Source organism: Anoplopoma fimbria, chromosome 11 (assembly GCF_027596085.1).
Source record: "Anoplopoma fimbria isolate UVic2021 breed Golden Eagle Sablefish chromosome 11, Afim_UVic_2022, whole genome shotgun sequence".
NCBI classification, from domain to species: domain Eukaryota; kingdom Metazoa; phylum Chordata; class Actinopteri; order Perciformes; family Anoplopomatidae; genus Anoplopoma; species Anoplopoma fimbria.
The window spans coordinates 22,615,176-22,639,494 of NC_072459.1; the positions used below are offsets into that span (position 1 = coordinate 22,615,176).

General features: G+C 40.7%; 1 protein-coding gene across 1 annotated transcript in view; it reads left to right on the forward strand.

Annotated features, from left to right (window-relative positions):
- Positions 1-24,319, forward strand: part of usp43b (ubiquitin specific peptidase 43b) — a 63,212-nt gene that overhangs the window by 27,586 nt on the left and 11,307 nt on the right. The window contains exons 4-10 of the mRNA XM_054607394.1: positions 266-358; positions 4,860-4,995; positions 5,343-5,487; positions 12,237-12,399; positions 15,211-15,322; positions 21,689-21,792; positions 24,188-24,265. Coding sequence (XP_054463369.1) covers positions 266-358; positions 4,860-4,995; positions 5,343-5,487; positions 12,237-12,399; positions 15,211-15,322; positions 21,689-21,792; positions 24,188-24,265 — 831 coding nt within the window. The remainder of the gene's footprint in view (positions 1-265; positions 359-4,859; positions 4,996-5,342; positions 5,488-12,236; positions 12,400-15,210; positions 15,323-21,688; positions 21,793-24,187; positions 24,266-24,319) is intronic.

The following is a 24,319-nucleotide window of genomic DNA, read 5'->3' on the forward strand; positions in this document are numbered from 1 at the left end:
CCATTAGCCCAGGGGCCTTTTTTCTACTACCTACCACCCCACCCGCTCGTCTCTCTCAATTCCCACCAGTAACATCACTCATCTTTTCCGTTCTCACAATCAGATCAAGAGGTTCTGCGTGTTCATTTCGACCGTGTCGTTCACTTGCGTAACAAGATTAAACCTTCTTCCTCTCCTGTCAGACTTAATTAGGAGGACTTCGAGATTAGTGTGAAAGTCGTTGGTTTTTCAAGACTAATGTGAATTTGTGCTTTCTTTTCCTCAGATCTTCACTGACATGCCCCCACTGTATGAAGCAGAGCAACACCTTTGACCCATTCCTCTGCATCTCACTCCCAATTCCTCTTCGCCAGACCAGGTGAGCACTGCTGTTTTTAATCCACATATTCTCACTCAAAATACTGGCGCTTGGTCACTGTTTTTGAGCTTTAAACTATGACGCTCTAGGTGCCCCACTAGCGTCAGTTTGGGACGTGTCACGAGTGGCGTGTCAATATACGCTTGATACATGCATAGTGTCAATTCAAAATAAACTTAAACTCTTTTCACAGGAAGTTAAGTTAAGGAAACAAAACCACTTAGGCTGGTTTACCAAAAGAGCGCGGTTAACATTAACCTGACTCAGACTAACCACTTATGTGACAAACTTTACTCACGAGACACGTGACTAACCACTGACTTGACAAAATAATGTCATCGTTGCCTTTTAGTTTCACATGGGACATGAACAGCAGTCTCCTGAGTTAAAGTCCTGTGTTTGTTAAAGCTCGAAGGAATACTTTGACATTTTATTCTCTTTCTTGCTGGGAGTTAGATGAGGATCAATACCTCTCAGAAATCTGTCTATCAAATATAAGGCTGCCAGTTAGCTTAGCTTAACACAAAGAATGGAAATGGGGTAACAGTTAGACTAGCTCTGAAGTTACTGCGTTTTTTTACATTTAGGCTTTTCCATGAATTAGACGAACAACATATGACATATTAAGTAGTGAGTTTAAGTGGTGCTGGTAGGCAGACTTTGTTACTTTAGGACAGAGCTTTGTCAATGTTTCCAGTCTTAATGCTAAGCTAAGTCAGTAGATTAATATTTACCCTACAGATGTGAGAGCAGAATCATTTAAACTCTCTGCAAGGAGTAAAATGTGGAAACACTTCTTTAAGCTTGAGGTGTTTAAAAAAGGGTTACGATAGGAATGCATGAACAGCTTTGTTCATGCACTACAGACCGGAGGAACTCTGGTATCAAGAAGGAAAAGCTGGTGGAAAACCCTCTCAGCATTGAGGAACAATGTCTTATTGAACTTTGCATCAAAGCGCCCAGTAAGCCTCCATGTCAGGTCACCAACAGGGACCAGCCTGTTCAGGAAATCCTGACATTTTCTACAAGGGAGACCCAGTCACTCCTTTTTTAAAGCCAGTACCTCTCTCACTTTATTAATGGGGAGGTATCTCTCAAACACACACTAAACAAAATTCACATGCAAACATTTGGCTTTTGCTTAAAATCCAAATACCGACTGTCACTTACATACTCAGAACGTGCTCAGAGTACTTGTTTGTGGTCCTGCTCATGTTGTGGATATTAAAGATAGATAACTTGCCTCTTCTCCTGTCTTGTCCCGTGGAGGTGAGCTGTTAGTAGTTGAGGCGGTGAAGCTACCAGACCCACACTGACACACACCCACACAACTCCTCCACCTCTACCAGACACGACTGCTTATGTGATTAAAGGCCGTTAACATAGGCATATGTTTTCAGCTTTTACAGGTTTATGCTTATTTATGAGGTACAATAGACATTTCTCAACCTGAGTTCGACCCCTCACGCTAAAGTTCACTGGCTCTAAACTAAATTCTAATCTTAGCCAGCCATCGATAAGACCATTATAAACTATGACTTGAAACAGATCTGACTCTGTCTGATGGTACTGTAGCAAGAATTGGTTTTCAACACCTCTATAACTTAACTCAATTGTGAGCTTTACTTGTCCTCGAAGTAACTGCTCCCTGCCACGAAATAAACCAGCACACATCAAATTTTGCAGTGATTAAATAATATATAATTAGTGAGCTTAAGAAGTGCTGGTCGGTGAATTTTCTTACCTTTGGACAGAGCCAGGCTAGCTGTTTTCCCCCGGTTTCCAGTCTTTGTGCTAAGCTAGGCAAACCAGCTGCTGGGTTTATGGTTAAGTATATTCAGTCCAATCACATTCCCAAACTGGCAGAGAGGCAAGTGGAGCGCCCAATAATAGACCCCAGGGAGCTACTCAATCTCATATCCATATAGTCCAGCTATACTCTACCTTGAACATACAGATATGAGAGTCTGATCGATCTCATTCTTGCCATGGAAGCAAATACCATCTACACAATAACCTCAAATCTAAACATTTGTCAGAGTTTTCTAGGCTAAAATGTACCTTTAAATCAGCGCAGCACCTGCATGTTAAGCTCTACTCTCTCCTGTGGTTGACTCAGAGAGGTGTGCTGATCACTATTTTAAGGTTTGCCAGGGTTTTTTCTTGCTAGTTATTTCCTTCCTTTTACTTTTTAGTCTTTTGAAATAAGTCACACAAGTTCAGCCACCATCCCTTCTAATTTGGGAACAAGTTTTCAGGAGCTTTATTCTGACGGCGAGCCAAGTCGAGAGTATTTAGCAACCATCCTCTCTGTGTGGTAGACAGGGTGAGAGAAAACTCTTCTGAGGGATAAACAGAGGAGAGAACAGATGGATTGTCTTTGAAAATACTTTTAATGCATCTCTCTGTGTGAAGAGTTCAGCTCACTCCCAGCCAGATCATGTCTGTAAGCCGTAAACACATAGTGTTTGTTAGCAAACGTTTTCTTTGCCCAGCTATGCAAACGCTGGGCTCTGTCCATTGGCAGCTATCTGCTCTTTGCATGTTGGATGATTTTATTTACACTTGATGTAAAGCTTGTGAAAGCTGTGTGAATATGACATGGACCATTAATCAAAAGAGTTAACACATTAGCGCTGTAAATATCTATGTATTGAACTTAATATTGTATCAGAATGTGAGGAAGAAAAAATCTGGATGGTAATTCAAGAAAATTGTCAACAACTGCATCGCAAATGTATGCAGTGAACTATAAAATCCAGTCTCCTCTACATAGTGGTTTAGCAGTTGCAGTGTTTTGTTTAGTCCATAAATTGGGGATACCTCATTGAGCTGAGGCCTTATTACCGAGCCAATTGCTATATCTATTTTTTTCTCTTTTTTCCTGTTCTGCAACCAAATCAGTGAAAGAGGACTGAACATGTTGGTGTCAGATTAAACGATACTTGTGCCTGAACATGTATAGCTCATGTTAAATCTTTAAACTGGCTTCCAGTTAATCCCAGAACAATTCTTCAAAGACTTGCTGCTAGTTAATGAACCACTTTAAGGGGCCAAAATATATTTCTGATGCGCTTGAATAATATAAACCAACTAGGTTCCTTAAATCAGAGTTTCCCCAACCCCAAGGCTGTGGACCGGTACCGGGTCTCTGAACATTAACTACTGGACCAATTATAACTACTGCAACAATTATATATCTTTATAGGCTATGACGTAATTACCTTAAACTATGTTCAGTACCCCCAACACAATGCACAGTCTGTGGGAAGCCTCTACCTGAGTGTAGCAGAGATGTCTATCTATATACGACATCCACTCCATCGTGGAGTGAAGCCTCATTTGTGTGTTGAGAGAATAAATAGAGTGAGATATCAAGTCTGAACCAAAAATGATATGAGCATACATGCATGTGAACCAGTAAACAGACTACTGGGAGACCCCCTCTCTACCTCTCTGTGATTCCCATTCGTAAAGTTGTTAATAGAAAAAAGGTCCACAGGGCAAAAAAGGTTGGAAATCCTGCCATTGATTGCAAGTAAATCTATTTGATAAGCTTTAGTGAAGGATGCGAGCAGCTAAAACAGAACCAGTTTGGAGGTGAACTGCTGACGTGACGAATCTTCATGGATCTTGATTGCTTATTTATTCTTAAATGTGAACACATTGTGAATGTAGGAAACAACCTCTTTTGGCTGCAGAGTAGAGGGTTATCCTGAGTTTGTGCTGCAGACTGTGAGCAGTCATCTGTCCTGCTACTCCCCATCGCTCAGACCCTCATTATACGATGCTCAGGAACTCACCAAATGACTTTGGTCAACTTTTTTTAATTCATGGACATTTTTTCTGTGTTTGAAGTTTCTGTTTTGCCTTCTCTTTTTCTTTCCTGTTTGTTAAAACAATCAATTCCTTCAAAGACTAACCACCTATGTGACAAACTTAACTCACGAGACACGTGACTAACCACTGACATGACAAAATAATGTCATCGTTGCCTTTTAGTTTCCCATGGGACATGAACAGCAGTCGCCTGAGTTAAAGTCCTGTGTTTGTTAAAGCTCGAGGAATACCTTAACATTTTATTCTCTTTCTTGCTGGGAGTTAGATGAGGATCAATACCTCTCAGAAATGAAGTCTTTCTATGCCTACATACTTCCACAGGTACCTGATAGGGCTCCTCTGTATCTCCTCAGTGTACTGTTATTCAAAGAAGCCATTATGTCCCAGCACCCTACTCATGTCAGCGCTGCTTCTGGAGAGGTCAGAGCCAAGCGCTTCCCTGTTTTTAAAAATGCAGTAGAGATTCCATTATTTGGCACACATAAAAATAAGTCCTAATGATCTATTATTAATGTTAAAGTGGATTGATTTATTCATGAAAGTCTTCTTTTGTCCCTTCCCGGGCCGTGGAGGAGGCTGCAGTAGAAATGGCACAGAAATCAAAATAGAGGTCGTTCTATTTTACCGCCGTCCCTGATTGTGTTTCTCCACTCTGTGGCAGGTCGCTGTGTGTGATTCTGGTGTTCAGCACCAAAGGACAGAGGTACCTGCGGGTCGGGCTGGCTGTGCCTCTGTTCGGCTCCGTGGCCTGCCTGAGGAGGATAGTGGCTGACGAGGGGAAAATCTCCCCAGACCAGGTAACATCAAGCAGGATAAAACAATCAGTATGGACCGGTTCCACTTACATTTTCCAATTTGAAACCGCAACTATAACGGAGCACCACATCGCTCCTTGGCCCGAGCATGAGTGTTATTATAGTAATTATTGGATCTTATTCTAACCTTTCCTTGAATGCCATTGAATGCCGTTGAATTTTTCTCTAACTCACTGTAATAGATTAAGGTGGATCTAAGATTAGAGGAAATAATAGTGTAAAGGATGATGTTCCATCAAGTGAGGTCAAAGTTCAGTCCATCAGCATTATGCGATATATGAGATTTTGGCACTAACATGTGTTTTTGTGTGTTTATTTGTTCGTTTCAGGTGATCCTGACGGAGGTCTACTCCACAGGCTTCCAGCGCTCCTTCTTTGATGAAGAGGATCTGACCAGCATAGCTGAGAATGATGTCATCTACGCCTTCCAGGCTCCGCCCCTGTACATCAGAGGAGGCTCTGCACGGATCTCAGGTATGAACAGCACGTGTGTAGTTATAACGTAAAATACATTGACTTTGAGGAGAGCTAGTTTGTGGTACTACATTAATGTTTTTCCCTACATTAATGGAATTTACGGACAGATCTGTAAGCAAACAAACCAATTGTATTAATTTACTTTCCTTAATGAAACCCTCAGGGAATGCACCTTACTGCCGTGGGGCCTTGGAGAGCACATTAAACAAGATATAACTTCCTATAGAGCTCTGCGGATTACATCTCCCACTGTGCACATCAGATTTATGTCTTCATTTCTTCTGTTTTTCAGCTGCTGATGTAAAATGTGTGCTCAGAGGTGCCTCAGTGCGTACTATCCCCTTGTTTCTTGCTTCGTGGCGTAAACAAAGCGGTTGTGTCTCACAGGGCTGTAAGTGTAGTTCCAGCACTGTGTCAACGCTGCTGTTGTATCTGAAAAATATGACTTTTAGTGCTTTAATTATGTGGCTCAATGACCGCACAGAGCAGTGCTGCTCCGCCCCCCACCCACCAGACAGTCTGGCTGGTCCGCATGTTGGCACAGACTAAATCCCCCGGTCTCTCACTGGCTCAGCCTGAAGGGGTTGATATGGAGACTCTACATCACCACTCAACACTTTTCTGTGCAATGCAGATTGTCCTGTCTTTCACATTGACACGTTTGCCCTGTGAGAATACATGTAAGATGTTGTCATCTTTAAAGGAACATCCACATAATGTGCTTGTTTGCTTTCAATCTTAGTGTCAATACATCAACACCAGGTGAATGCATACCTGCACACATTGACACCTCAAAAATAGGCTTTATTTCCTGCATTCTGGTGACTTTTAAAAGATTGAAAATAGCTAAATTAAAAGTAGTAGTGCAATATCATTTTTATGTTATATTCGGGTGAGTCTCTGGCATAAACTAATATTCATGAACTTTTTTTCATTCATATGTGTCATCACATTCATTCTTTTATTCATTCATTCTTTCCCCTGTTTAAGTATTTCATCCTCTTAGTATTCCGCATTTCTCTCTCAATCTCTCACTCACAGAAGACAGACAGACTTTCAGACACAAAGCCACAACAACAGCACCTCTCTACTCTGAAACCCGTCATTTCCAATGATTTGCGCCACGCCATGACGGATTTTTGCCGCGTCAAGCAAAGCCCAACTTTTTGCAACGCACGCTATGATTTGCGGTAGACAGCTCTCCTCCGACTGGAAACAACATTTGGTGTATCTGTGTTGCTGTCAGGATGGAAACAGCGTAAACACGATGTACCAGAAACAGGTTGTGATAGCAAAAAGTTTTCAGAGTGAAATGTGACATTGGGAGGAAACTGGGTGAGGAAGATGAAAAACAAAAAATTTGAAGTGTTGGAGGGTTACTTTAAATCAGAACATGATGTCACTCATAAATTGTAACAGCAGTGGCTGATGAAACAAGCTTATTAAGGTAATATCCACTTATCAGCTAAAACACTGCACCACTTCATATGACCTCCTTTATTTGTTTTCCTTATGCAACTTTTTTGATGCGATACCAAAAAGGCAGCATTAGCTTATTTTTGATATTTGATTGAAGAGAACATTAAACTTTCCCAGTTGATAAATATCCCATCAGCCTCTATTAGATTATTTATATACAAAAATGAAATATTAAGTAATTTATCAAAAAAATTTCTCAACTACAGAGCACAAGTATTTTCTGCCTCGCTATTTATGTTTAATCAAAGCTATGAAATCAAACCGCATATGAGTAGACGGCAGTGAATTATCACATTATCCTATAAAATGCACCTTCATTACATTTTTTCTATCCAGTCACAACAGTGATCTGTAATGCTTTCAGGCCGTCTGGCACCATTAAAAATGAGATCTCTATGCCCCTTCTGCAATTACCAAATCTAAAAGGTTCTGATCCCTGAGAGACCCTTAATCAATTATCCATAAATACCTAAATTAAAGTAAAAATCTGAGTCTTGTGTGTCAGATTTGAGACAGACTATCAAACTCTCATCAGGATGCTCATTAAAGCTAAACTCGGCTATCTAAGCATTTTTACGTGCAGTGCTAGTGTTAAGTAAAGGTTATCACTGTGGATTATGTCCTAAGGCGTTAGATTAAGCCACATGTTAAGTGTGGAGTCTGTAGAGAGCAGCTTCCTGATTGCCTGGCACATGCAGAGTCAATGCGTCTTGTGGGCAATTAAAGCAAATGATGATCCGCAGTCAAATCTGATCTTTAACACACGCATTTGCGGTCAGTTTGCTTCGTTACTCATAACACACTTGGTTGTGATTCACTGGCATCTATTCAGTAGATTCTGAGGTAATTTGCTCACACACTTAGATTTGAAACCTCCTGATGTGAAGGGCGATTAGAGGCAGCGTGAGGAGCTCAGTAAAGACCTGTGGTGTGTCTGCTGTGAATGAAAAAAGGAACATGCCTTCGGTTCACGCCAAAGGCAGACCAATGATGACGTGACCTTCACACTCCTGACTCCCAACCTCCCTGCTGTACTCTTTAAAGTAATCTCTTAAATCATCCTCTCACCGCCGCATATATCACCTCTCCTCTGCACACTAAAGTCAGACACTTCTGTCTTATACGCTCATGTTAGGTCACAGACGTATTGACTGGGCATTGTTGCTCCGATCACCTGGCGTCGGAGTAGTTCAGGCATTTGGGTAATGACACATAAGTGATGACGTTATACTAGGTAATAAGGTCACTGAACTTTGGTCTTAATATCTAAGCCTATCGCGTCTAACATATTGAACCTTTATCATCTTATCATAATCGACCATTGTGTAATTCAAATTAATTCAAAGTAAGTAACCTGATGAGAGGATCTAATGCATTGAAGAACATATTTTAGTTGTACAACAGTAGGCTGGGCTGTGATTGAAAGGAAGTTTACGTGAAACAGTTTAGCATATTAGGTCATCCAAAGCTGGAAACATGATGATAAACAATTATCATTGTTCTTATATTATAGCTCCGTTATGACTTTTGTGGCAAGAGCGCCACCATGTTGGAGTGCTCTAGCCTGTTGCGTATCGAGGTTGGTTGGCTAAGCTGAGTTTAACAGATAAAGAGTGAAAAACGGAGACTGAGGAGCCAGCTGACAGAAAAAGACAAAAGAGAGGCCACTATTGTTATTGCGCCTGGACATATATAAATTGGTTTTACAAAGTTAAAACCAAGAACAAAACAGTACATTTTCATAAACTGCCACTGAATCAGCAAACAGTCCTGCAGGGTTTTCTAGCCTCATTGCTCACATACTGTAGTTTGGATTTTGCTTGTTAATTTATGGGCTGTTATTGTTTAACATGTGATAAACAACAGAGACCGCCCTGAGCTGGAGTGTGCTTCCCACTAAGACAGGTTTTATCTATTGATGCTAGATTTTATTGTACCATGGTTTCCACTTTTCATGGCGTCCGTGTTTCAGCCATTTGAAGTCAGTTGGCCAAACTCAGATTCCCTGAGTATGATAGTTCAGTGATGGCTGCATGTAGAAATACCTCTGTATTGCTGTTCAATGAATGTTTGTCTCAAGTGTTATATATGCTGCAGCTTAAATCTCAGCTAAGGACACATTTCAACATTTTTATCAGCCATGCTAGCACCATGGCCGTATGGATGGTCCGCCACTTTTGGTTAACATCAAAATATCTGATGGATTGCCATTAAATTTGGTACAGACATTCAAGTTGCCCAAAGGATCAATCCTAATTAAATTATTGATCCTGATTGTTCGTCTTGCCACCACGAGGTCCACATTTGTGGTTTTGAATGAAATGTCTCGACAGCTACTGTATCCAACACCATAAAAATCTGGTACCCACATTCTTGTTCCCCTCAGGGTAACTTGTATTAACTTAGTTGAACTTTTCATCTGTCCAATACTTTGGTTTATGACTAAACACCTAAAGTGTAGTAATTTTCCCATCAGCCAAAGCTGTAGTTACTGTGTAATGCTTATGTTAGCATACTAACACACTAAAACTAGGATTTGAACATGTAAAACATTAGGGCTGTGCTCAATAGTTTGATTCCTCAAGGCTTTATTCATAATGTTGACATTTGAATTCTAAATCAACACTTGAATGCTGCACAGCATTTATTTGCATGTCTAGTCGTGTTTAATGGCGGTAATTCTGCACAGTTGCAGATAAAGATCAGGCTACACTGATATTATTAGTATTAAACTATTTGTAGGATTCAATTCCAATGCCGGCTGCATAGGATTGTTTCTCACTCTTTTGATCCAAATATTTCAAATAACTCCAGAGCTTTGTAAAGTCAACATTTATTGAAAAAGGATAGATGTAATAAATTCCTAATTGTTTTTTTATTTAACAAAATAGTTCTGCTTCAATCCACATTCAATCCGGATTTTCAACATTAGCTTTGATTTATATATATATATATAAATGACATTCAGTACAGATTTAGTAAACATTATACCAGCTGAACATTAGCATTGTCATTGTGAGCATATTAGCATGCTGACATTAGCGTTTAGCACCACTGTTACATCCTTACAGAGTCTCCAGCCTGCCGATGAACTATTGTTTAGCATTTACATCAATTCAAATATCCGGAAGTATTAAAATATATGATTAGTAGAATTTGTTTCCTCCATCCTCTTGCCACTCGTTGCCAGTTTGTGCATGAACCATTTGTAACATAAATCCAGCCAACCCACAGGGGCTGCACTGCTATGTTCAAACAGAAGAAGGAAACATGATTATTAAGTCATTTACTTTGGAGCACAAAATCATAAAGGCATACTCAACAGATTATTAAATCACATAATCTCATCTTTCCTTTTGAAAGGATCATCATGAGTCACGTTCTCAGTACATGAATTATGTGTCAGCAAATGAAATAGTATGTTACATTAAAAGTATTTTAACATGGTAATATAAAGTTGATCAAAATAAACCGCGAGTCCGATAACGTGCATGTATTTGTCTAACCACCTACTATGTTCAGAGACCTTGAATATGACTTACTGCTTACTGTGCTAATGGGATGGGGTGGTGGTGGCGGCGGTGGTACTGTAGCTGTGGGTAGAGCAGATCCCTTTAGGGGCAGAGGTGTTTAATTATGGGCTTTCACATAGTCTGGCTGTGTTGAGTCTGGCTCATCCTGTGTGTCTGTTTCACAGGCTTCCTGAGATTTCTTAGAATTAGTCAGAGGCTTTTTTATAATAAGAGATTAGGATGAACAGGTGTTTGTAGGCGAAACAGGGAACTTTAGGTTGGTGTGTGTTGTCATTTTTAAAACACATCTAAGGAAGTAAAAACACACAAGCACACACACACAAATTTCATACTCCCCCCATCATTCATCCTGTGAACAAGGTAAGAAAAAAAACATTGACTGGAGCCTTGAAAAAATGTGTAGAAACAGTAGCGTTTTTGACAGAGAGCCATAAAAAGTGATTTAATAAGCGATGAGAGGTAGGTCTCCTCCCGAGCGTCCCCGTATAAATCATAGCGGGACAGGCCAGGAGGTGACCTCTGCATTTCACTGCTGTTTTATGAACATGTTTCTCTGGCCATTTAAAAGGAGATTTTACACAATAACTAATTTCCACAGCTGTCAGAGGTCGATGCTCGTGTAAATTACATCAAGTTTTACCACTTGCTTGATTAGAGCGACATGAATAAATGAAAAGCTGTGCATACTTGTCATTAATCTCATTCTCGGGGTCGGGACACGTTTACATGTAGACTCTGATTAGTTTGGAATAGGTCCTGACCCTCATACTGAGCTCAACGTCCTCACACTTCAGTTATTTCTGCAAAATGAGGGATGTGTCAACACGGACGCTCGCTTCTTTGCAAGGATCTCTGTCACAGGATGCTCAGCAGTGGCATTTGGTTTGTCAGTGATGAATCAGGCATCAGGTGTAAACAATGGTGTTTAATGAAACTTTTTAGTGAAGCCACAGCCCCCGTGGTCAATCAATAACCTTCTCGTCTGCGTCCACAAGTCTAATTTACCGCGTGATTTATCACCGTGAACTTCTGAGAGCTGACCTGCTCGCTAAGCCCAGAGGTTGTCCGTCGTGCTGGCTTTGCTCATCTCTGCTCACGTCACATTTCACCGGGATCTTATAATCTCTGCTTCGTTTTTTTTTCTTTTTCGCTCAGTCAGTCACACTCCTCAGTGTCGATAGAGAGACGGGGGGACGGGAGAGAAGTGGTGCTGCTTGGCACCCCACCAGGACGGGATGTGGAGCAGAAGCTGCATCAGATAATACCTCCTGCTGAGAGTGCAGGCAGCCATTGGTCCATCTGTTCTCCCCTCTGAATCACTGTTCCCCAAATAGAAAGCTGCTGCCTCGCCACTTTATACATCTCATTTCTCCCCCTCACTCCTTGTTAGAGGTGTTAAGTTTAACGGCCACATTTTCACCGCGGGAAATCAGTTCATCCTCCTCTCAAGGAGAAAATGTGAAATAACTTGTATGTCATGGTGTCAGCCATCAGTGTAAACACTTTGAAGGTAACCTTTACCAAAATAATGTGGAACTGGTACGTGATCGGTATCAGCAGGATTTATCAAGAAACTGTGATCGTATCAGTGGTAAAAAATAAAAATAAACTTTTATCTCCTGGTTCTCTTCTCTCCTCTTCCCATGACTCATTTTAGTATCTCTTTCCAGTTTGTTCTCACACCTCCTCTTCTGACTTTGTGCCGTGTTCCTCCTCCTCCTCCTCCTCTGCCAGGGTACCATCACAGCCTCCCGTCATCTCCATACTCCACTGGTCCAGAGGGTCAGAGGTTACCTTCATCTGGGACGTTGTCATCAGAGTTCCTCAACCAAGGCGTCCCTGTAAAGATTCTGCTGTTGGTGTGCAACGCTTCAGCGGCCGGCCAACAGGCTGTGAGGTAATTATATCTAGTCACACTTTGCAATACCCCACTGTCATAGCTGGAGTTTCAAGGATGTTTGTACAAAAACAAAATAGCAAAATTATTAGGAAATGATTAAACTGTGTGTTTATTTGCTATAACGGAAGCTGAAAACGTTGGCATGCCTGGCAAACCAGATTACCACCTACAGAAGAAGGCAAACCCTGGTAAAGTGTGACTTTATCACGGTTTAAGCTCAGTTCTGCTCTTCATTTGCTTTTGGGAAGATAACACTCGAAAAATATAGTATCTATACTACGTATAATTACATCTCGATTTAAAGATTAATTCTAGTATCAATATGACAAACGAAAAATGACCAGTTTCTCTCTTCCACACTAATTTGTATTTCATCAAGGAGTAGAACTGTCTGCACAATTAGCGTTGGGTTGTTCTCTTTGCTTCTCACTGCTGTTGTTGGGTTGTATGCGTTCAAACAACACATACGGCTCTTACCCTGATTACTCGGGCCGACACATTATGGCTGAAGTGAACGATGGTTAAGGTTAGTTACCATTTTGTTAAGTTATTTGCACTACATGAGTTTCACATTTAATTTAGAATAATAAAAACACATGTTTGTTATTTGCCCTTAAAAAGTTTCCTTTTAACATGCACGTTATTAAGGAATTAACAGTGGACAGCAACATGAGAGTACATAAGCCACTTTTGATTATAAAAATCAATATCTGCGACTCTGGCCCTGTATTACTTGGTAACAGATCTAAACCAACTTTTACAATATCGCCCACCCCTATTATGTTTATGATATTTCAGCTGGTAAGGAAGCACTGGGATATGCAGCTTAGCCTTTAACCTTAGTATTTAGCATTATATATCATATCTAGCCATAAGCATGTTTAGGATTCTTTACGGGATTCTCGTGTTAAACTCAACCAGAGACCATTTTCCACCCACCAAGCATCGGCTTACACTGTCTAGCAACAGCTGATAAAATCTGCAGTTGTCGTCTAAAAATGAGAACCCTGCTTTTTTTTACTTCCATGTGAAACTAGACACCCCTTGTTTCAAAGATGTCTGCAAACTCCATGTAGTAAATCAACCATCGCTATCACAGTTAACTGCATATGTACCGTGCGATGGAGAGCTTGACAGGCGTAGCAGCAGCAAAATGTCAGTTCCCAGCTTTTCTGACTTGACTTTCACTCATTCAGCTTCTCTATGTACAGGGGCTCAGTCCACAGTCCATCTAGTCAAGGTCACATTAGCTCCCTGTTACAGAGAGGACTCTCATCTCACTGTGAGATGAGTTTCTGACCAAACGACAGAGGAATCTGACATCTGGCACTAAACAGAGATCAGACATCCGTCTCCCTGACAGAGTCCAGAGGGATCAATATAGGTGAGCTCGCCAACGCGGCTGTGGGAAAGTCCGATCCAATCCGCGTCTCACTTTCTCCTTCAAACGCCTCACCCTCGTTGATCAAACCACCCACCTATCTCGCTCTCATCAGGTGACAGCTGGAGGACTTGTGTGTGCCAAGAAAATGACATTGATGTCCCGTACTCGTCTCTCACTCTGGCTTTCTGTAGAATAGCATCACAGGTACATTTCTCAAAGTCAGCTAAGTGTGAAAGCTCTTAGTTGTCGTTGATTTGTTGAAACTGTGAAACAAACAGAAAGGATTTAATTAAGTTTTAAATGTAATGTGTGAAACCTAAATGTTCACTGTTTTTAGATTACAACTTGTGAAAGTTAACAATTCTGTTTCATAACATTTTACTTGTTACATCTTGCTACTGATTCTCTGTGGAGGCAGGTGGAAAGTATAGATTAAGTATACTTAAAAATATAGATCACTGCATGTATGTTATCGATTACAGTAAATGATCCCACCAAAAGTCTCCTAAAAGGGGAGAATGAAATAAGTATAAACGTAGACTTCTGTGTTCATCTTCACTTTGGGGTGAAACATTCGCTTTGAGAAGGACGAGCTAGAGAGTTGTTAACACAATGTACTTTGAATTCAACACACTAAATCCATTTGCCCCAAACCATACAGCAAAAGAGGGGGATTTGTTTTGTCTCTTGCAGTTTCCAAGTGAAGTAATTGTACTCTTAAATCGTTTTTGATGTGTATACTGTCTCATCCCGTGTCGTGGTCGCTGCAGCTGCTACTCCTCAGCCACCACAGAATGTTAATGGTTACCATCCTGAGCAGTAATCCAACTTAATTTGCTCCGTGGTTTCCATGTATGATGTAATTGGAAAACTGCATGACTGAGGATGTGTTTGATTCATACAGTTCTGTTCCGATGTTTGTAAGAAGCTAAAATACACAACATGAAATCATTAAAAAGGATGAAATGGTGCCTCTACAGATGCAGTAAAGCTTTTCATCCATTGCTCCTCTTTTCCTACTGATTAATCTGCAGTTTATTAGCATCCCGTAGTCATTCACTGTTCATGTGCATATGTGTGTCTTTGTTGGTCTCTTTATGCACATGCATGCTCACATGGTCTCATACCAATAAATCTCTAGCATACAATGGAGGGCTGCCCTCAATTAAATGGGTATTATGGTGAATGTATCATGTGATCTATCCTTTCAGAGGGATGCTTGTCCCTCTCCTCATCAGCTATTTTCACTCCTTATTATCTCTCTCCGTCCTTCCATAGATAGGCTGTAATGAGAATTCTGCTCTAGTGCCGTTAAAGTTAATAAATAATTATTTACATTACAATAGGAGGAGAGGACGTGCGAGTGGGCCAGGGCTAATGCGAAGCGGTTGTGTGTAAACTTTTTTTCCCATTCCTCGTTCAAGGTTTGGACCTCCATTCCTGATGAGGGAGGACCGGTCTATCTCCTGGGACCAGCTGCAGCAGAGCATCCTCAGCAAGCTTTATTACCTGATGATCAATGGAGCCCAGGCGCAGGTACTGTGCATGGCTGATGTGATAACTGATCCGTGTGAGGAAATTTAGTTTTAAGGGTTGTATCAAAACACAGTGCCAGGAGCTGGTGGGCGTTGACTGACTCACTCTCCGAATCCCGCAAACTGACATGAAACACATCTCAAAGGATCTGCAAGTTGATGCAATAGCATACAGACAGTCGGCTATAAGGACAAAAGTATTATCGTTTTCATTCCAACTCAGCCATCGACTGTGAATTCTGCTACTGCCAGCGAGAGCGGTGGATTTATTATTCATTCTATTATGTATTTACTGCATCTCAACCACAAAACCCCTGGACTAAAGTTACAGTGCAGCCCTGTGTAATAAGTCAATAGATATTGTTCCATGGTGCTTGTAAAAACGTACGTTTTAATAGCCCTGTTGCGTGGGCGGGCTTGTTTTGAGCACCGGCTGGAGGCAGAGATGGGGACATGGTTCCCTCCTGCTGTACCGGCCGGCGCACCTGTTCCGAGACAGTGTTTATTGGCTCGGGACGGAGAAAAGCATGCCTACACAATGGCCCTGTGTGGTGCAGGTGGGGGAGCTTAAAGTGCCAGCTGGAGGCAGAAAGGAATTGGTTTCCTCTCACTGCACCCGCTGGCACATCAGACCACAGTCAGGTTAACTGGTTTGGGACAGGCACTCACTGACACACAGAGGGACACTCACAGTCAAAGAAAGACAGAGACACAGTTACAGCTGTTTGCTCCTGTTATACTGGAAATTCATTGCCTGTTTGTGCATTAATAAATTAGTGGATATTTAGAACACTAAATTAGTAATGCAATAAACATCATTGGTTCATCTTTCATTCCCCCAAACAGTAATTAAATAAGCTTCTTTATACTGAACCAATTAATGTCAGTAATTAAATAAATTCATTATTAAAATTATGCAAATTAAATTGCAGGTTGCTCGCTGTAATGCTAATCATTAGGAGTCAGGGCTACAGCATATTTTTAATAATGATCATTTGATTAACACACACAGTGCTAATTTCCCATGATTTGTCAGATTATTCAATTTTATATCTTAAATAACACTTTAATTTGTATACTCAGACAATTACAGATTGTGATGCCGCACAAATTTAATTCACATAATGTACATTGTAATATATTTGCATATAAATTGCTGTGACAGGCTTTAGGGCAGCTTGTAGTAATGAGACTTGATTGGTTCAGAAGGTGAGTCGTTCCTCTTACATGCATGGCTGGAGAAGCGTGCCTGCCTTGTTTACTTGCCCCCGCTGGTGTGACTACTGTAAAACACAGGTAATAATGAAAGAAATGCAAACAGTACAGCTTGCTTGAATTCACCCCTGCTGTACAGTATGTCGCTGTCAAATCAATTATTTACGCCAAAGGGTCCATTTTTCTCGCTGGTTTCTGCTCACTCACATGTAGCCAAACAGATTTCCAATCAGTCGCTGCTGACAGCTGACACACAGCTGCAGTAAAGAGCCACACAGAGCATGTGTCGTGCACGGAAACTGTTGACCAGCTCGCTGCATATTACTCAGTGCTCTTTGAGGAGTGCCAGCAGAGAGAGGAGAAGAGTCAGGTGCAACGTCTTCAGTAACTCTGTTGGAGATCTGCAGTCTCCTTTGTGCCCCACGCTGTCAGCCATTGATTAAAACCAGGCCCGTTCAGTATAATCAGTTTGATGGAGCAGCGCTCAGAGCAGATGTTTGCTCTAAATCTTTCATCTCAACAGAATCTGTAGTTTTCTTGCATCAATGAATTACATTCGCAAGTGGATGTTTCCGCTACCGTCTAATTTTAGCTTCGCAAAGATGCAATTCAAAAACAAAAGAGCATGGCCTACTCCGACACGTTTTTCCTGCTACTGACATCGTCATTTTAGCAGTGGATGGCTGGATGCTCACCAAAGCGCAGCCAGCAGTATAATTCGTACACGAAGCAAAATTTAACAACTTAATGCTTCAACCACACACAACCTCACAGCGTAGGAAAGCACAATGCTATCCCCAGATGAGTGAAAACTTTGTTCAGCTCATTTTCTGTAACCAGTGTAGCATCAAAGCATGGTGGAGTCAACAAACTAGCAAGCTAACTAGCGGGCAGCAGCTTGGTTAGGAGAGAGACAAGCTACCTAGCTAGCGAGCCAGTTACCTGTCTCTGATGCTGTGTTTGCTGTCATTTTGCGAGTTGCGACAACACCTTTATGGCCCCAGTGATATTGTAACCATAAAACAGTTGGAATCATTTTTTCCAACTAGTACTAAACACCAAGTGAAACAGTTTAGTGTCTGTTCTTCTCTTATTCTGTTTCTATGTAAGCAAATGATGCATAGCCCCATGGGTTACTTACACTGACAAAGGTAAATCCCTCTATACACTCAAACAGAATGAAACACTGTTCTTTGCATGTGTTGTAATTGGAGATCTTTTGCTTTGTCAGGCATAAACAATGCCACAAACATTCCTCACTGAACACAAAAAGTGATTACCATTGGTGGAAATCAAGACCAAGGGTTTTCTCATGGGAAAACTTCTGAATCTCCACCGGTGTCCGTGAAGCCCTCACGCACAAGCAGCCCTCTGACAGGATGGTGAGATGAGTTTTCACAGGTTTCCCCCTCATCTTCTCAGCAGTCACACTGACAGGGGTGACGTTTCTCAGAGCCCGACCGGACGTCAGATGCTCGTTTGTCCATTTTTCTCCTCACTAACACTCTCTTTCACACACAACCAAAGACATGTTCATTCTTGTTTCTGGCGTTTCTCCCACATATACTTCTACATGTTCACACAGACATGCATACATACACACACAACACAATATTTTACCGTGCAAATGTTTTTTGTCTGAACCTAACAATTGACCATTCAAGTCCCGACCCCGTTGCTTCCCACTTAAAGCTTTCTGTCTTCGCTCAGCATATGAAGTTCACTTCTGAAAGAGGTTTGATTATGCTTCCAACTAATTGTTCAAATTTTGACGTTTCCCCATTTAGAGTTACAAGAGAAAGGCTGTTAGAATGAGGATTAAACTATGCGCTGGCAAAACGTTACAATATAATAGATAACGAGTTTCGGTGGTGTTGCTAGAGCGAAAACTTCCCCGAAATCCTGTGAAAAATAACAGCTATATAGGGTGCTGCAGGAATGAGTCCCAAAATCCAGAAATGAGTCACCATCTCTGAACCGGTTCTCTCGTCTGAAAGTCAAGGTGTTTTTTTGAATGGGTATTGTTTTTTTTTTGCAAAATACGCCAATAAACAACCCCTCGTGAATTTTTGTGCGCTTTTTTGTCTCTTAAAAAAGGCAGTTGCTAACCGGTGGCTTAAAGAGACTACACATCGTCATCATGTTGACTAGACCGCCTTCATAGCCTCATGCGACCATGATGTGGTTCATTTATAGCCTAACGTTAGATTTTTACCTCTGCTTATAATTCATTATTATTCGTGTAAGTATCATTAACAATTTGTTTGAGATTATTTTCTGCAAAAGAAATCAATGGGAAAATCCTGTTGGCTTTCTGTCGAGGGAAACAGTGCGATGCTAATGTTAGGGGTTGGCCTACAAAAATACGTCTTCCCTGCAGCACTGACCTTAGAGCAGGCACATACTGTGAAAACCATTCCTTACCCTCTTTCAATTGTAGTACAGGTTTTAAAGGGTTAGAGAAAGAAACCACCATGCAACGTCCTCAATGTAAAGTATTCTTATTTGAGCCCCGGGCACACCACCCCAACATGTGCAGAAATACAAAGCTTGACGGGCCTTTCGTGAAGCTAAGCTATGATTGAAATAGAAAAAAATCATTGTTTGGGGAGGGGGTTTTCCCGCAGACAATTCAATATTAAACGTGTAGCCCTTGTGGATCTTTCTCTTGCTGAAGCAATCAGAAGCTTTGAAAAGTACAATACCTTTTGGAAGCTGTTTAAATGTATGTACTGTGTTTTAAAGGAATGTTCCCTTGGTTTTTTGAAACAGTGTTTAGGGAGAAAAAGTCTATTCCTGAGAAGTTGGGTAGGACTCTTTGGGTGGTCTTCACATGCGCAAACAAGTCTGTCACCGCTACTCACAAGCCCAAGCAAGCCTGTAATGAAAAGAAAACTTGTTTGTGGTTTACGCTTGTCATCTAGCACTCCATTTTTTGGTTTTGTTTTGTTTGTCATGCAGCAGATTGGAAATGAACACGCAGAAAAGTTGATGAATTCTCTGGAAAAGCATCACACGACACCTAAGCACCACAGGGACGTTTGATACCTGCAGTGTCCGTAAACACACGATGCAGAAACGCTGAGGAGAAGATAATATGGTGTTAGTTACACGGCTCTGCATGTGTACTCGGAGTGAGAGCTAAATGTTATTTGACACTACATCAAGTAGTTCATTCCAGAAGTAGTAACTACTTCAGTACTAGCTGACTGGCACTACTGATACTTTAAATAGTACTGTGTATTGCATATGTGGGGCAGTAATTCTGTTGTATAACTTCCCCTTAGGGATATTCATTCCAGTGGGTTCATGTGCTCAGCATGTCAATATTTTCCAGGAATGAGCCGTCCTTTTTGGTGCGCTCCTTGTCATCAGAAAGATCCTGCTGGATGAAGCTTCTCTCACAGGACTCAGAGTGGGTGTTTGTGTTTGAGCTCAGCCAGCAGCTACAACACTAGAATTTCACTGGAACAAGAGAAAATCAATTTCATTTTTGCAAAGCGCTCTTAAAGCACCTCCAATCTAAGCAGATCTCAGAGTAATATAAGCAGGCTTCAACCGAGGACAAGAAGATATCAGTATCATATTTGTTCTTTCTTGTTTCCTTTTCAACTCGGCTTTCCAGTCCAGTTGAGAGTGATATGAGAGAGTAGTCTGATTATCTATGGGTTTATTACTTTTTATTTCTTTAAAATAGTACTTTGAACGCAAACAAAACGTTCACAAAGTGCTCCGTGTTGAGGTGTTACATGTTGATTTAAGCTGAGCTGCTGTGAGCTCAAAATATCAGGTGAAGGTCTCGGCCTATATTTCATGATGGCCCACTTGGATCTCTCTCTTTTTTTGTTGCTTTTTTGTTAAGCCTGTTCACAGCAAACTTGTTACATAAAGTTAACCCTGAGAGAGTAAAAATATGCCAGTGGTTATGTACAATCACTCCCAATTCAGCTTCTTAAAAATAGTTTTGAGCAGCCGATTCAGTACAAATCGAAGAACAAGACTTCATCAGCATGTGTCAGCAATAAATATGTGTAGTAAAAAGATTTTAAAAAATTGTTACCTGTAAACTTTGATTTTATCATCACATGTTAATGGTGGGTCATGTGCTTAAGCCTTTCTCTAAACTTCTAGATAGACTAATCAAACATGATCCATCGTCACTCCCTTTGATCACCGGGGACAATAAATGTTACCCAATTCATCTGATGCTAGTGGTTTAAATGTTTGAAATAATTCTTTGTTGCAGAAGATGAAGTGAAGTCTTTGCTGAACCTATAACCTGAACAATACTTGTGCTGAAACTTGATTTACAGTTAAGAAAACTGCACATTTCTCTGCTTTGATCTAAAGGGACACGTAACCAAGGTAGTCAGTCTTCTTTATCACACACATATGGGGTTCATAAAAAACATTTCAGCCCACTTATTTATGGTCCGAAGTCTCCAAACTGATCGAAGCAAAGTCATAACAAATGTTGCTGCTGCCTCTTCAGAACCCTGAGCTAAGTGTTCTCATTTTGCCGTCATGGAGCTCATCATAGTTTTAGCAGTTAAAGCAGCATTTTCTCATGTTGTTGTGGTGAATCAGTGTGTGGTGGATGTGCTGATTTTAGACCCCTTAGTGAAAGAGTCTGAGGCTGCACTTAGGCACAGCGGTGCTCTGAGCTAAATGCTAACGTCAGCATAATAACAGGCTCATAATGGTGATGTCAAGCAGGTGTCGTGTTTACCATTTTCATCCCCATTTAAGTCAAAATGCTATCATTTGCTAATTAGCACGTATCACAAGCACAGCTGAGGCTGATGGGAAGTCATTAGTTTTCCAGGATATTTGGTCATTAATCAAAGTATTGGACTAATTAAAAAATATACCTGATGATGACACCAGAAAGTGAAAAGACAGAGGGTCAAACTTATCAATATTCATCTTGAGGGACATGCAAGACTAGTGTTGTTTAGTTAGTTAGTAGTACAGCTGTGATCAACTAAATCCAATCATTCAAACATAGAATTTGAGGTTAGGATGTGTTGGAGGCTTCATGTGGGAAAACATAAAGTCCTGGAAGTTTATACTGTTGTTGTTTGTAGTCTTGAAAGGCATGAATATACCCTGATGGCTTTACAGTGTTTTTGGTGTGCCCATCTTCTTTCAGAATACCAGAGTGCTGTTCAACATCCGCGTGGTGGGAGGATCGGCGTTTTACAGCTACCTGTCTCCTCAGGACGGACGGCCGCTCTACCACCCCGCCGTGGACAGGTGAGGCTGTCGGAAAAACATAAAACATGGAGTTTTATCTGCTCAAGGACTGATTCCAAACATATTCAGACAAGACCTGCTGTTCCAGATGTGTTAATTGATTTTTCACAAGAGCTCACCATACATATATAATTTCTTAACTGTTATTGGCTTTTGTTCTGCACAGTTTTGGGGGTGTTGATTGCCAACTCTTTCTCTGCTGCTTTGACCTGATAGGCCAAGTTAAAGAGACTAACCATTTATGCAATAAAAGGTCCTATATCCTCCGATGCAAGACAGGAATGGGTTTTTTTTGACACATTTGTGGGATTTTTACATGTGAATGTATATCCTCCATGTTTCACCAGCTTACATATATTCCTGCAGGTGTAACACACCATAAACACACGGTACAAGGTGACTGTTGGAGCTGTCTGGACACTTCATTCTTCTATTATTAGACTAGAGCATTATTAGATTATTCTAAATGTTTTCTTATGTTGGAGAATTACTGCTCCATTATGGTCCAAACTTTCAACGCTGAAATGACCCAATGTTCCCACAGGCTCATTCAAATTTGATCTAATGTAATCAATTTTAATGCAATTTGAATCTGCTCTAATCGAATCATGTGTTTCTTGAGAAAAGCTACAACCACAGGCGAGGCAGTGAGTTACTGAAGGCATTTTGATATAAAAGCACGTTACACACTAATAAGACTGTTAAAGTTGGTATGTTCAGCACATTTTGATTGAGTTTTATTTTTTTATCTTCTTTTTATGTATATCATAAAACCTGATTTTGCAGCATTGACTGTTATGTGCAGATATTTTATCCCTTTCACAAATCTTGACGCACGTGTGATGGCTTAAGCTTGCAGGAATGATCGTCTTTTTAATGGGCATTTTATCTTTTGAAACGCAAATGTGCAGCACACTGTATCCTAGAAACGAATGTAATGACGGTGTTTGAACTCTAATGATTCAGAAATATTCTCTGTCCTCAAGTAAACCCAACTCAAAACAAGAAAGGTACTAGTGCAAGTGTTTCAGTCTGCTTTGTACACTGCTGTCTGTGTCAATGTGTAATACTGAGTTTTTATACCAAAGGACATACAGATGTAATCTATAGCTTATTTTAACTGCGCTAACAATCTGTCTTAATGGATGGAGATATGTGTTAGTCGGTCCACCACTGCCATGAATCCCAAAGGCTCTGACAAACCGCTGGACTTTACCTCTAGCTCCACTATGAGGTTGACATTATGATTTTTAGTGAAATATCTCTGAAAACTGTTGGATGGATTGCCATGACATTTAATCCAGGAATTATTTCTCCCCTCGGGATGATTTGTAATAACTTTGATCCTCTAACTTCTCCTCTAGTCATCAATAGGTCCTTTGACTGCAGAACTAACTGCAAAAGCTAGCTGCAAAAACTAACCTCATTCAGCCTCAGTTGTACTTCGTGTTTAGTGTTAATTAGCAAATGTTAACCCTAACCCTAACACCCTAAACTAAGGGTAACTTATACCTGCGTGATGTCAGTGTGTTAACGTTTTCATTGTGAGTATGTTTTTTCATAAACAAAAGGAACTAAACCACTCAGTTATAGTGAGAATGTTAGCCTGCTGATGTAAGCATTAAGCTCAGAACACTGCGGTGACTAATGATAGCTAACGGAGCTGCTAGCATAGCTGTAGAGTTGTTATCAAGTGTATGGTGTCATATATGTTACAGTTTGGTGAACACTGTGTGTTATTAGGCATGAAGCCATTTCTCTTTGCTTCAACAGCACCTTGTAAGATTTAAGTTGAGCTTTGCTTTATCTGCATTCCCTTGTTTCGTAGCAGCGCCCACTAGAACCAAGTCAAGTTTACTCTTGACCATTGAAATAGTAGTTTGTGCAAAATGTATCTTCACTCAAGATCGTCTTAAAAGCTCTTTCTTCAGCTTTCAACCATTTTTCAAAATGTGCTCTGATGAAGTCTGAGGTGTGATTAAGGTTCCAGGAAAAAGCTGGTATTTTGTTGTGAACTGTGGGAACCATGGTTTGTTATGAGTGCTATGACCTTAAACAAAAGGATATTGTATGTCTTTAAATGTTACTCTAGCTTATAATACCTTTTGTTTACCTAAAACATCTACAGCTAAATCCCAATACAATCACACACAGTAACTTTCTCCCTCTCACAACTGATTCCTGTTTCATTAAGTTCTGTGGTAACGCTGACACCTAGTGGTTAAGAAGCCTCAATACAAGTGCACTCAAATTATTATAGTAAGGTTGTTAGTGCAGTAAATTTACTGTAGTGTCTCAAAGCTTGAAAATGCAGAAGATTTCAGAAATCATGGTGGAAGTAAAACAGCTAATGGACTTTATGCACTGGATGACCTTTCACCTTTTGGTCTTTTAGAGCTCTGAAGCTCTGCTGCTCAGGAGGACCCCCACATGTGAAGCTCATCATCGAGTGGGAGCACAGAATCAAGGACTGGTCAGTACGTTTTTCTATTACAGACCGCCATCTGTTTATTTTAGCATTTCTGTC